General features: G+C 40.5%; 1 protein-coding gene across 3 annotated transcripts; it reads right to left on the bottom strand.

Moving 5' to 3' along the window:
• Positions 1-1562: 1562 nt before the first annotated feature.
• Positions 1563-12006, bottom strand: RSRC2 (arginine and serine rich coiled-coil 2). Of its 3 annotated transcripts, none has more exons than XM_033174237.1 (10): positions 11905-12006; positions 9196-9343; positions 8726-8769; positions 6198-6410; positions 5549-5692; positions 5278-5400; positions 4737-4816; positions 4157-4389; positions 3372-3461; positions 1563-2189 (listed from the first exon to the last, which is right to left on the bottom strand). In XM_033174237.1, exons 2-10 carry the CDS (start codon positions 9274-9276, stop codon positions 2007-2009), a joined length of 1191 nt encoding a protein of 396 aa, XP_033030128.1. In that variant the 5' UTR covers positions 9277-9343; positions 11905-12006; the 3' UTR covers positions 1563-2006. The 3 variants fall into 3 exon arrangements, with proteins under 3 accessions (XP_033030128.1, XP_033030127.1, XP_033030129.1); XM_033174236.1 differs by having other exon boundaries at positions 6198-6388; XM_033174238.1 differs by lacking the exon at positions 11905-12006 and adding an exon at positions 7934-8011 and having other exon boundaries at positions 9196-9284.
• Between the last annotated feature and the right edge of the window lie 1297 nt (positions 12007-13303).

The raw sequence follows: 13303 nt of genomic DNA, 5'->3' as shown, positions 1-13303 counted from the left end.
AGTAGCTACAATCTCATTTTTCCAGTTCCTGGAAGTTTTCTTCCACAAACCTGAAGCACATCACCACTTTCAGGAGTTCAAGCAATAAGAACCTGGTTACATCACAAGCAGGAACCAGGCAACTGACCCTCCTTTTCCTCCACTATTGTCAGGTCTCTCTCATTAAAACATCAGGGCAGCAGCAGACCATCCAGGTTCAATCACTAGGCATGTTCTGATAGAGGTAGAAAAAAAACGCTGACTGAAACCCTGGCAAGCCACTGCCACTTAAAATGTGTTTAGCTTATTTTTAGTTGCTGTTTGATTAATAGTTTTACAGATTGTAATTGTTTTACTGATTATTTGTTCATGATATGACTTAAGCTGTACTTGTGTTCTATTATTTTACTATTATGTTACTATTATGTTTGTAAGCCACTTTCCATTCAAATGAATCAATATATCTATGTTTCTGGGTACAAAAAAGCATACAGTAGTCCATTGAAGCAACCCATCACCAAGCAGTCCCTACCTCCTTCAGTTATTTCCCTTTGAATAAATTCCACAGAAGTCTGTGGGCTTTGATTTCAATTTTAATCAAACTTACTTTTGCAACCCTATAGCATATGAAGCCCTTGGAAGTATTGCAAGAGTACCACTTGAGAAAAACTGCATGAGAAGTCAATCTGGGGCAGACAGTATCCAGAGCTGTCAACCTTCCTTTTTTGCATTGGGAAACAACTTTCCCTTTTTTGCAATGGGAAACAGCGCTGGAATAAGGGAATTTCCCACAAAAAATGGGAAAGTTGACAGCTATGCAGTATCAAAATTCTGCTACTGTTCCAGACCACCCATGCAAACTAGAATGCTAGCTTTGGGTGAACAAGGGCTCAATAACTGAACAAGAATTATTGACAAGTGATTCTGCAAAGAGATTACCTATTGATCTTACAACACTTCTAGTGGTTGTTTCAGTTCTCTTCTTTTAACAGCTATCCTAATCTTATTTAATAATAAACATTTTATTCTCTAAAACTGAGGAGACATGCCATATTACATGGGCATTAGAATCTTAGCATGCAACAAAAGTTACAGTTCAAAAGGTGCAGCGCAACATACTCTGTTGCTATGCAACTTTTTTTATTACATTACACAGTCTAACTAGAAGACATAAAGCCCCCACACAGCATATTATGAAAAACATGTTTTTCATACAGGTCACATTGGAAATGTTGAGCTGGTGGTGATAGTCATACTTTGCCAAAAGCTTTTATCAAAACCTACTGCTAGAATAAGCAGGTATGGGACATGGTAAAAATTCATCTTGTTAAGATATTGGTATGGTTTACCTCTATTTGTTTGGGCAGGTTGTAATAAGACTAGAGTGAGTCCAGTGAGAACTCTGTCTAGAGGAGAGTATCTCCTGAGCAAGGGCTTGCAGTAGCATAATGCAGGAACTCATGAAAATTCAATTTTGCTCTGCTCTAGTTATGTTGAGTAAGCTTCTTTCTCGACATAAAGTTATAATGAATTGTACAAGATTAAGCTCTGAGCAATTCATCCACTGAACTTAAAAACAGTACTATTTGAGAAAAAACATTTTTTATTAACCAGGTTTTTGCACTGCATTATGCACCCACTGGCCCAGTCTGCTAGAGTAACACCTACACAATGTGTTTTATGTTTCAAGAGTTGAAAATAACTGTACAAGGTTAAAGTACAAAAGTACACAAGACAGTGGACACAAAATATCCATGTATGAGTTTATCCTCACCTGTTCTGTTTTGAAACACAGAACTAAAAATGTCCTCCTACAGCTCTGTCAAGTATAATGGAAGTGAGTATAACCTGATTACAACATGGAACACCAGTTATCACTGATCTGATATTTACAAAAATTGTAATGTCAATAAATTAAAGTCAATGCAACACCCCATGCAAGCTAGAATGCTAGCCTTTGGTGAACAAGGACCCAATATCTGAACAATAATCTTTGACAAAGTCCCAGGCTTTAAGATCACGTTCTTTCAAACAGCATCCATTCCTCGCATCGAAGATGTGAATCCCAATCCCATCCCTCTTTGGGTGTGTGTCTGTGACCTTGCCATTTCATATTGTGCATCTAGATTTCTGAATACTTCTTCCTGCTGTTTTAAAGTCTTGTAACTTTCTTCATCCACCGAACTACTACCACCAGCTTCCTCTTCACTCTAGAATTGAAATAATGTATTATTATTTTTATCAAAATATGTTAACAGGTATGTCCTCTAAACTAGTCATCTATTATTCTGGCAGTTCATTCTTTAAAGCATCTTTTCTGCAGCTGGAATTTCCAGAGCAAGTAAATGCAGAGTGCAAATGCCTGAGGAAATATGTTATCATTTTCAAGGATATACAGCATACATAACCTTTATTAAGTCATTTTGGTGTAGGTTTATAGAAGCATTTTGCAAAAAAAAATGCCAAGAATTTAACATTTAAAGGTGTAATCTCCCTTGAGTCAACCCAACACATTTTTGCTTTTCCTTGGAATATTACAGCTTATCTAGTACTTGTCATGGACTGGCTGGATGCAGAGGAATAGTGGGAGGCACCAGCTGGGGAACCCCTAAGGGAAGAGACTCTGAACCTGGGGAGTGGTGGTGGGACGATGGTCAGAGGGAGAAGACTGGGAGGAGGTGTCGGAAACTGAAGAGGTTAACAGGGCTTAGTGAGAAGGGAATCTGTGGCAGAGGGAAGTCCAGAATCAGAAGCAGCAGACTCATCTCTGAGTCACTGTTGAAAAAGTATTGGGGGGATCTCCCCCTCCTTCTGCGACAAGCTCCCATCCCCCCTGGTCTCCCAGCACCAGGAGAGACATGAAGTGGCTGGAATGAAGGCCAGCTCAATGCCCCCATCTCAGATTGCTTGGGAAAGATCTGGGAGAGGAAGGGACTTAAACCAGCTGTGGGAAGGCGAGGACCTTCAGTCCCCACATGTCTCATGGGGAACACCTTCTGAAGACGAGTTCCTGTGATCAATGGGTTTGGTACTCCTGAGCAGTTCCTGTTTCTTCTAATAAAGAGTTAACTCCACTTGTGTTCATATAAGTGCATTACATTTAATAGCACATAATCTCTGTGATTTATTGCTGGCTGACTCTTCATGATTACTTAATTAAATTTCTATTTTGAAGTTAGGTTTTGTGGGCTCGTATACCTCCCCTGATTATACTGTAGGCCTACTGAACTGGCAATGTATTAAACTGACCACCTACTTCTGGGCCAGAATCTGCGGTGAATGGCATCTTGTCTTGCTGTATATGCTGATTTGAACCGCTTCTACAGAGTCATTTAACCTGAGCTCTTACTTGAAAGCAATTTAGGTTAACAGTTTCTCTACATTTCACATACCTTAATACCCATTAATTTTCTAAATTTGACATTTTGGTCCTTGTTTCCAAAGTTCAGTTTCTCCCAGATTTCTGCAGATTGTGATTTATCCTATAAAAACACAAAGTGATTTATTACACACATATATAACACATAGGTAAATTTGCAACTCATTTTGATTTATAGATCTGTTGATACAATGGGGGAAACTGTTTAAATATACTAACATGCAACAGGTCCTAAAGTATTTCTCACACAATCTTGTTTTAACGTGTTTCCTTTGGAACTGGAACGAGAAACAAACAATCTGGCTGCAAGCCTAAAACCTTTCAATAATGTAAATAAGAATGTTGTAGGACTGCTGGTTTAGTGAAGATTAAGCAAATATTTTTAATCCCAGCACCCTTAGGACAAGTGCCCTTTCTGAATTTCTCATACAAAGTCTTTTTTGACAGCTATTCAACATGTCAGCTAGAGCACCTACTGGCTCTGTAGACCTTAAGACACTTGAGATTATGATAGCAGATGCTCGTTAGAATTCTGAACATACCAGACTTTTAAAAAATAAAACAATGCTTACACTGCCAAGTATGACCATTAGATGGCTAAATGTTCTGTGTGCTACTAAGAGGCCCCTCTTGCTGACATGTGGCTTGTGCCCATTGTATCACAGAATCACAGAACTGGAAGGGACCCCCGTGGGTCATCTAGTCCAACATCCTGCAATGCAGGAGTATTACAAGTTATGTCCTTGTCATCAACAATTCCCAAGACACAAAGTGGAATAATTAGACAAAGAAAAATACCCCTTCTTTTTTGCCTTGCCACAGCATTTTCCGCTTCTTCTCCTGTTCAGCAAACTTCATGGGATTTACTGCTGCTGGATTATAATAGCTTGGAACAGCTATTCCTGTCTCTGCCAGTGCCTTTGCTTGCAGGGCTGCCATTTGAGCTGCCATAGCTATCTGAGGAGTGACTTGTGTTCCAGAGGCCAGAAGAGCTGCAACATTGATGACAGAAGTGCCGGTGGCAGCAGCCGCTAAAATGAACATTAACATGTTATACAAGGAGCAGCTTCCAGAATTTTTTTAAATCTCAGATACATGGAGTAAGTAAGAAGTTTTATATTAATGGGCATTAAGTACAAGCTAGCCAATTGAAAGACCTTAGACAGCTTTTGCTAGTTCTCTAAGCATTTGTCTGGTGGTGCAAGTATTTTTAGGGACTGTCAAAAAAGAGAAAAGTTTGAAGAGTGGAATAGAGAGGTTTCTGTTGCTTTATTTTAAAACAAATGAGGTTTCTTCTTTTTAAAAGCTTTCAATCTGAAGTTATAAATATTTCCACTACTATTCATTATGTTCTAGCAGTTCATAAAAACAGAATTACCAGCAGCCATTTCTTGTTGCTTCTGTTTTTCAACCAGTTCTTTCTCTCTCTGTTCTTGCAGTTTTTTTGCTCTTTCCAATCTAGGAAATATGCAGAATAAAACAATTGATCAAAAGTTATTATTTCCCCCCACATTGATCTCTTCTTTTCCCCTTTGTTTTTTTATACTAACAAATGTTATGTTATTCCTGAAGGGCATACATAGAACCCTCCAACGCAAAGAACATAAAGGAGTTGTTCTGTGTTGTACGTTTCTAGCTTTCAGTAAAACAAAGGTACTTTCAGTTGTGCATTGATAACAGTGCCAATACATCAAGCAAAAATGTTGTGAGTACACTATGCTTTTGACTTCATCTAGGTATCAGTGGCTAAAATAGCTCTCCACATTTTAATATAAGTTAAAATTTGGTGCAGGGGTGTGTAGAGAATGGCAATGGTCCCCCCTCAAAGCTTGCATGCTGTGCTTCTACTCTGTCAGTAAAAGGTAAACAGAGTAAGTTCTTGGCTTCTATAAACTTAAGGCCAAAAAAAAACCTAGTACCTTCTAGCTAATGCTTCCTGTGCATCCATTGCTGTGTTTCGTCCCCTAAAGGGAGGTGGACTAGGAGTTCGGCTATGACTTCTGCTGAATCTTCTGGGCTTTTCAGGTCTCTTCTTTCTTTCTCTGCAGGTAAAGGTATTTTATCATGTAATTATTTGACTGTTTGACCATAAATTAACTGTATCTACCTGCTCTTCAGAGTATAACTTCTAACTGCTAGCATCGACCCTATGATTTTTATCTCAAGGAAAAAAGAAAGCACTTAACATACCTGCTTCTGCTCCTAGTTCTGCTCCTGCTCCTGCTCCGATGCCTGTGTCTAGATCTTGATCTAGAACGTGATCTTACACGTCGCTTTTTATCTCGGCTTCGAGATCGTGACTTTTTTCTATCACGGCTTCTACTACGGTGACGCCTGCAAACACATTCCAAACTTCTGGTAACATTTCCTAGCTTCATTATTCACATTTAATAGCAACAAGATGCAAAGGAAACCTACGCATTATCTTCTAATGAGAGGTCACAAAAAGCTGTCAGACAGTTTTAGGCTCATCTATAAATAGTGTAACCACTTCAAATGAAGTCAGTGGCCTGAACACTACTAAGTATTTTCATTCTGTAAAACAAATTAGTGGCATAACCTAAAGGTTTGGCAAAAGGGTTACAATAAACAAATCCTAAATCTGGGAAGAAAAAAACAGCTCAAACACTGGCCACTTGATCCTCAAAATCTAGTAGGTAAAAGTTATGAACAGTTACACCAACCCATACAAAATAATGATCTGGCACATCTGTGATGTTGCACCAGGTATGCTGGAACAAATTATGACGGTGCAGCTGGGCATGTCTACCAAAACTCAAACATAACAACAGCATAAAGAACACTGAAGCATTTCCAAAGTAGAAACTGTCAAGTATACCTTTCACGAGACCTAGATCTTGAATGACTTCGTCCCCTTGAGGATTTCCTCTCCTTGCGCTTATGCCGTTCCTCACCATTTTCTGAAGTGCTCAGGCTCTCTCTTCCTTTATCAGAAGAGTGTTCTTTGTCATTATGGTCTTCAAATTTGTGCTTCTTCGAGGACTTCTCTTTGGACCCATGTCTTCTTGCCTGTTTTAAGAAGAAGTTGGTTCTTTCAGGAAAATAGTGCAACAAAGAGAGTTAGTATGGGCATCAGCAGATAAAGAATGATATGTTGTGATGCAACATTAGTAACCTTAGGAGTGTGGCCCAGACAACTGTGATGGCTTTTAACACCATCAGCTACACAATGTTGCAGATGCTCGCTATCATTCCTCCTCCCATTTCCCATCCCACACTTTTCAAACATTTTTGTACATGTTGTTAAAGCAACTCACACCATTACCAGTTTCACAGCATTAGATAGAACAGCAGCCTCTCTAGTGTTTGATTACATCATGCATAGTGACCATGTTTTTCCACCCCTATGCTCAAAAGGTGGATGGGATAAGCATACATATGAGAACTATCTAAACGTTTTATGTACAAGCTCATCAGCAATTAAGATAGCTTGGAAGTACATGCACTCGCAAACTTTCTAAGTATTGTAAGCAAGTATCTCCACCCTAAAGTCTTACACTATAGAGGTCCAATAAGACCAACTGTCATGTTTTGAATCTGCAGCAGTCTGTGTGCTATTTTCTTTGAAGAAATCTCTTACCATATAAGGCCAGTTTACCCAAATTTCTGATTATCTCAGTAACTTTCTTTTTAAGTTAATTGTATATGGATAGATTTCTACTCTAAAGATCATGTGAGTCTTATTATTTTTTAAATCCCCAAACTCACACCCACAGGTAGAAGTAAAGGTAAATCCTAGGTGCTTTGAATACTACTTTGCTTCTTCCAAGTGCAACTAACCCCATTGAAAGACAATACTGCACATGAAAGACAATGCTGCCCTCAACTAACTGCTGAAGAGAGTTGGCTACGCAAAGAAATGTCACCTTCCTACTCTAGAGATTTTAATACTTGTTCATCTTAGACATTGTAGGTGGTGAATTTTTGTTTCAAGTAGTTCCTAACATCAATTAGATCCATTTGGGCTACTTTTTCAGTCACTTGTACAACCACTGAAGAAAGATCATTAGAATTTTGTTGTAAAATAAATAGTGCAAAGTGTCCACTTATTATATACACGAAATGGGCAAGCCAGCCCACAAACATGGAATGAACCCTCCACAAGGTAGAGGCAATCTGTGAGCTTCCTGTGGTGGGCATGCCTCCACACAGGTGCAATGCCCGTACCCTTCTGCCCTTCTTCCTGTCAATTGTCTCACTAGAACCATAAAAGTCAGTGCATTAATTCAACAACTATTGAAATGTTACAGATTTTAAAACATCCACAGCAGTTTCAAATAACACCACCAGTTATTCCCCATTGAATTTAAAAGCTAAAGTGTACAGGTTGTACATAAAGAACTTGTACATAAAGAAACCAGCCTTTTAAAACAAACTTTTAACATGTAATCCTCCTTCTACGCACGATTTTTTAAGTTTGAAAGATTTTCTTATGTTAACATAATGGAGCAGCCTTCTAAATATACACTTTGTATTTAAAACCACCATTATATCCCATAACCGATTTAAGTTGCTTTTTAAAGGGAAATATGAGTTTGAATGACTAATAGTTACCTTATCATGAAGTAGGCTTATAATTTTGCTATCTGAGTCTGGAGCGTCTTCAGTTCAGTCTCTTCGCGCATTAGCACGCTGAGTATGATTTATTATAGAAATGTTATCATGTGATCTAAACAATATAGTCAATTTCACAAATACTCTAATTTCTTTTTAAAACAGAGCTTCCATTGGGTAAAGGGGAAAAGGTCCCTGGCCCCACATTAGAACTGGCCCCATCTCTCTCTAGCCTAACACTATTCCATCAGAAGTTGGCTAACCTTCTGGCTACTGCTAGGGCTCCTCCACTGATATTACTTCACCACTGGAGGCAACTGCCTTACCTAAGGATGTTATCACTACCACTGCCTCATCTCTGTGCCCTTGCCTTTGATTTACTCTTACAAACCCTGCCAAATGCACTGTCACCATAGGAAAACTTAAAATATTAAGTGGATATTTAAGAACTAAGTGGATAAGATTGGGGGCAGGGAGAACACCTTTGCAAATTCTTGAGTAGAACTCTGGTCAATGGAAGCTCTGTGAGAATCAAATATACCAATCCTATTTCTCCAAAGAAATGTTTATTGTGGCTGTTTCCACAGTTAATCTGTCAATGAACTTTTGACAACTGTTACCTTTTTGTCATAATGATGGCTTCAGTCATGCTTCTCTCTCCAAGTACATTTTTCTGAATTATCATTTTTGTACTTACCATTAAGACATTTATATACTAAGATTTACACATGCTATGATGTACTTTTAAATACATCTTGTACAATTACCTAAGCACTACAAAGTATTAATTACCTCTTTGCTTCTGCTCCGACTTCTGTACTTTTTCCCGTCATTATCTAAGGAATAAAACATTTATTGTCAAGTAAAGGTGCTTGGAAAAGGATTTTCATTCTTTACAGACATGCCATTCCAAGTCCTATTTCAATGGTTTACATTTCTATTTGAAATAGCATTTTCATATTTTTGTTACCTTTCTGCTCCTCACCTACTCCAACCCCCAACCCTTAACATGATGCTGAAGCTTAAAGTGTTGAGAAATTTCACATTTTTAAGAGGTTGAAACAGAACTCAAAAGGGCATGCACATAAATCTAAAACTTTATTGTTTACTTGGAAGTCGCAATAATTTCAACTGAATTCAATTTCACCTCTAAGTAAACATGCTTAGGTTAGCAGCCTAACTACACACTACCACTAAGTCACAAGTTTATGCACCAGCAAGTTTTTATAGTGAAAACTCTTAACAGTTAAAGGCTTCCATACCTGACTTTCGTTTTCTCTCTCTTGATCGTGAACGTGACCTTGAATAATGATGTTTTGAAGTTCTAGGAGAATTAGATGCATCTTTTTTCTTTTCTCTATCAGGAGATGATTTCTCTGGGGCTATTGCCTCTCGCTCTGTATCACTAGCCTATGATGAAATGAACTATTGTTATTATTACATAGTTCACCACCATTCTATTGCGAAGTAACTCAACTGCCTGAAGCATTCTAGACCACTATTTTTAAGTCACCACAAACATCCAGAAACTAGTTAATGTTGAGTTGCCAAAGCTATATACTCTACTAGTAGGAAATCAAGTCCACAGCCACTAGATAGGGTGTTAAAATAACAAAATTCAAGCACTACAACATTTTCTACTGCAGAAGAATGAGATGGATTTTCTGTATCCAATCCAAAAATGATGTTCCTCCTCAGTGACATCTATGTCAACGGATACTGATGAAGCGACCCATAGTGCCTTCTTTGAATTGATTCTTTTCTGTACCTCAGGTGATTTTAGATGTTTTGATTAGTAAATTTTGAAAGAGAATGACACATCAGTCCTTGGCCTATTACATTTTCCATCTGTTTATCGCCACCAGGCACAGCAACTGTGGTCTTTACTGCCAACAATAGAAGTCAATACAGCACAGTTTGAGGAATGTTTTAATGCATTATAGCAACTTAACTACAACATGCACTTTCCAAACAGAGTCTTATTTTAAGCACATTTAAATCCAATATATAGTGCTTTGTATTTTTATGCTGTGAACTGCCCTGAGATCTACAGATGAAGGGTAGCAGTGTTAGAAACAGAGAGAGAAAAGCTATCCACCACATGGCTCCAGGAACCCGGGTTATGGGCGCAAAAAAGCGGCCAGTCGCCACCCCCACCCCCCAATGCAACAGCACCTTTTATTTTATAATTGTAGAGAATTTATTTTGTTCTTTTTGCAATTTGTGATATTTAGAAGGTTGTAACCAGCCATAGCAAAACAGGTTGTATAGACAGCTCAATGGGAATTAAGTTTAGGCATGTATAACACACTACAACTGCAATGGTAATTTGAGGTGGGGGCAAACCTTCAAAGAAACCAATGATATTGAAATGGTGGAGCATCACCCTACTTTTTTAAATGTTTGCATGAGTGCTCCTGCACCATTTACAGGGGAATGCTTACTCAAAAGCAAGTCCCAGTGTATGTATCTGATGGGATATGCTGCCACGTAATCCTATATTATATATATGTGGCTACAATCCTTTTTGGAGATTCTAATGAAAGCTATGGACACCCTACCCATAAACATGCACAAAGTTTTGCATACAATTTATCTTATTACATTGCAAACAAATCATATTGGGGTGCCTGGTTCACAGGACCCTCAAAGTGCATCCATGGACCTCAGGTTAAGAACCCTTGCTGTGTATGATTCCCATCCTTAAATACTTAATTTAGGAGTGATTCCAGCCTTGTGCTTAAGCACTAGCCTGATAGACATAGATGACACAAAGCCACATATTGGCAAGCACATGGAATTCCATGCACGTCGGTGAGTGACAGAGCACTCTGCCCCTCCTTTGCAGGAAACACAAGAAACAAGACCCTCACTCCAGGTCCAACAGAGATCAGCAGCAGGGGGTGGGGACAACTTCTCCATCATCCCCACCAAGTTAGCCGGACTCCTCCCCCAACCCCCAGACTACTAACTTCTGTGGGCTTCCTTACAAAGCTGGAGTGAGTTCCATTGAACTCAGTAATGTTATTAAGCATAAAAGGATGAAGTTGCTAGGGATCTGATAATAATAACAATTCCGTCAGTTCTGCTGAGGTTTAAGTTGCACAATTTTTCAAGCTACCACATAATGGCACATTTCCTTCTCCTACCCCAACGTTCTCCCCAAAGCCTCATATATCATCACCCTCAAAACAATCCCTTTCCTCAGACTCTATATTTAACTTAGCACTGTTAATTTAACTAGCTCTCCCCTGCTTTCCTTATTTACAAAGTGTTTAATAAAAACATTATATATAGGTGAGCATGAACCATGAGAACCTTCATGCATTTACCTGGAAATAAGACCAACTGAACATAGTGGGCCTTTCTGTGCAAAAACACATGGAACCGAGCCTTCAAATAACAGCCACACTTATAAAAGGGCGTAATATCAAATATTGTACCACTCATATAGACGATGCCACTACCTTGCTATCTAAAACAGTCAACAGGAGTGTGGAGAGGAAAGGAAACCTCTTAAAAACATGTGTGAATATATCATTACTAATTAAATTTGTATACTACCCTTTACCACAGATCTCGGGGCGGTTCACAACCTAGAAATGCAAGCTATAAACGGAAAATACATAATGATGAGGGAAAATACCCGCAAACCAATAACCGCCCCCTTCCCTCGCGCCATAAAAACCAAAAAAAACCAAGCTACGTTGAAACGGAGATGCCGAACTCAAGGACGTTTCTATTGTGATAAAAACCCTGCCCCCAAGGGCACAAAGGCGGAGGGGCTCCGAGGAGGCGGGCTCGGCAGCTCCCTCCCCCCCCCGGCCCAGGCCCAGGCCCTTCCCGGCCCCGCGGCGAGCGGGAGGCGGGCGCCATCTTGACTGGCGAAGACGACGGAGCCTCCCGCCGCCCTGCCGGCCTCCCCATCGGCCGTTCACGGCGGCCCCCGAGAAGGAGCGGCAGAAGCTCACCGCCATGTCGGGGTGTCGGGAAACGCGGGCCCCTCGCCGGCCCACCGGCAGCTCCGGCTCCTCCGTGCGTCCCCTCGAGCGGACGACGAGCGGCTACAACGCCCGCGACGCCTCGGCTGCTCGGCTGCTCGGCGGCGGAGAGCGGCCAGGGCTGCCCCGCCCACTTCCCAGGGTTCCCGGATGTAACCTGGGCCCCTCGAGGGGAGGGAGGAAAGGAAGAGCGAAGCCGCCTCTGCGCTGAGAGGCTGCGCGAGCAAGAAGCGCGAGAACGGCGGCGGGGAGAGTCGCAGAGGCATGAAAAGAGTAGAGTTGACATCAAGGTTGTTATGGGACGGAGGTCCTTGGTGTGTTTATGCGTTGGGTTGTCATCAGGTTTTGATACTTGTTACTTTTTTGTTACTTGATAAAAGTTTTCCAACTTATTTTTATGCGCATCGGACCATATTGCGATACACTCCCTCTAAAAAAAAACAACCCACAACAACTTCAATCCTAAAAAAAGGATAACAACTTGGGTCGGCCCTCACGACCCTTCATCAAATCTGGCCCTCTTTGAAAAAAGTTTGGACACCACTGCAAGTTTAAACAAAACAAGAGCCAAGCAGATCTATCCTGTTTCCACTTGCAGTTTTAATTTAATCCCATGATCGACCAAGATCAATCCCACGATCTACTGGTCGATTGTGATCAACGGGTTCGACATGTCTGTTTTAGACCACAGTACTACCTGCATCCCTGGAGATAGCCTAGGATAGGCCATTAAGGGGAGAACAAAGGGAAAATGATGAGCCATTAGGAATGCCAGAAAGAAAGGCCCCTCCTTCAGCACAGAGTTAGTTAGAAGACAACATCCGTTTTTAAAAGTTTCCTATATTTCCTGGTATGCTCTGGTCCATGGGGTCACGAAGAGTCGGACACAACTAAACGACTAAACATACTTCCAATAAAACATGCATCTGTTATATATACAAAAAATTCTGTAACTGGGTCCATCTCCAGAAGGGAGTCCATAACCCCGGGAAGAGCGCTATAATTTAACAGCCGCTTCCCAACAACGCAGCACAAAGACAATACTGAGTCTCTCAAAGCAAGGCCTTGTTTATTATAAACTGTTGCAGCAGGGTGTTTTGCAAGCAAAAGATCCCGAACAATGGTGCGCAAGCTCCTATATAGACTTTTGAAATTGCCCCCCTCCAGCTCAAGACCACCCCTCCATACATCATACATACATCACAGATACATCGGAACTACATCACAAATTGGGAGGGTCTGGTAGCAGTGATCTGAGCATCCTGGACCCTGCCCCCATGTCTCCTCTTGCCCTCCACCAAAACCCATCTAGTAAAACAAAAGAGATATTTACATTTCCCTGTTTCCCAGCCAAGGCAATCACACCCTT

This window comes from Lacerta agilis, chromosome 17, assembly GCF_009819535.1.
Source record: "Lacerta agilis isolate rLacAgi1 chromosome 17, rLacAgi1.pri, whole genome shotgun sequence".
NCBI classification, from domain to species: Eukaryota; Metazoa; Chordata; class Lepidosauria; order Squamata; family Lacertidae; genus Lacerta; species Lacerta agilis.
The sequence above is the reverse complement of the archived record's forward strand: the minus strand, read 5'-3'. Positions and strand labels throughout refer to the sequence as shown.

Coding starts and splice junctions, on each gene's coding strand:
- RSRC2 (XM_033174236.1), bottom strand. Junction 8,770..9,195: donor AGAGAGAAAACGAAAGTCAG/GTATGGAAGCCT, acceptor TTTATTCCTTAG/ATAATGACGGGAAAAAGTAC. Junction 5,401..5,548: donor AGAACTAGGAGCAGAAGCAG/GTATGTTAAGTG, acceptor CTTTACCTGCAG/AGAAAGAAAGAAGAGACCTG.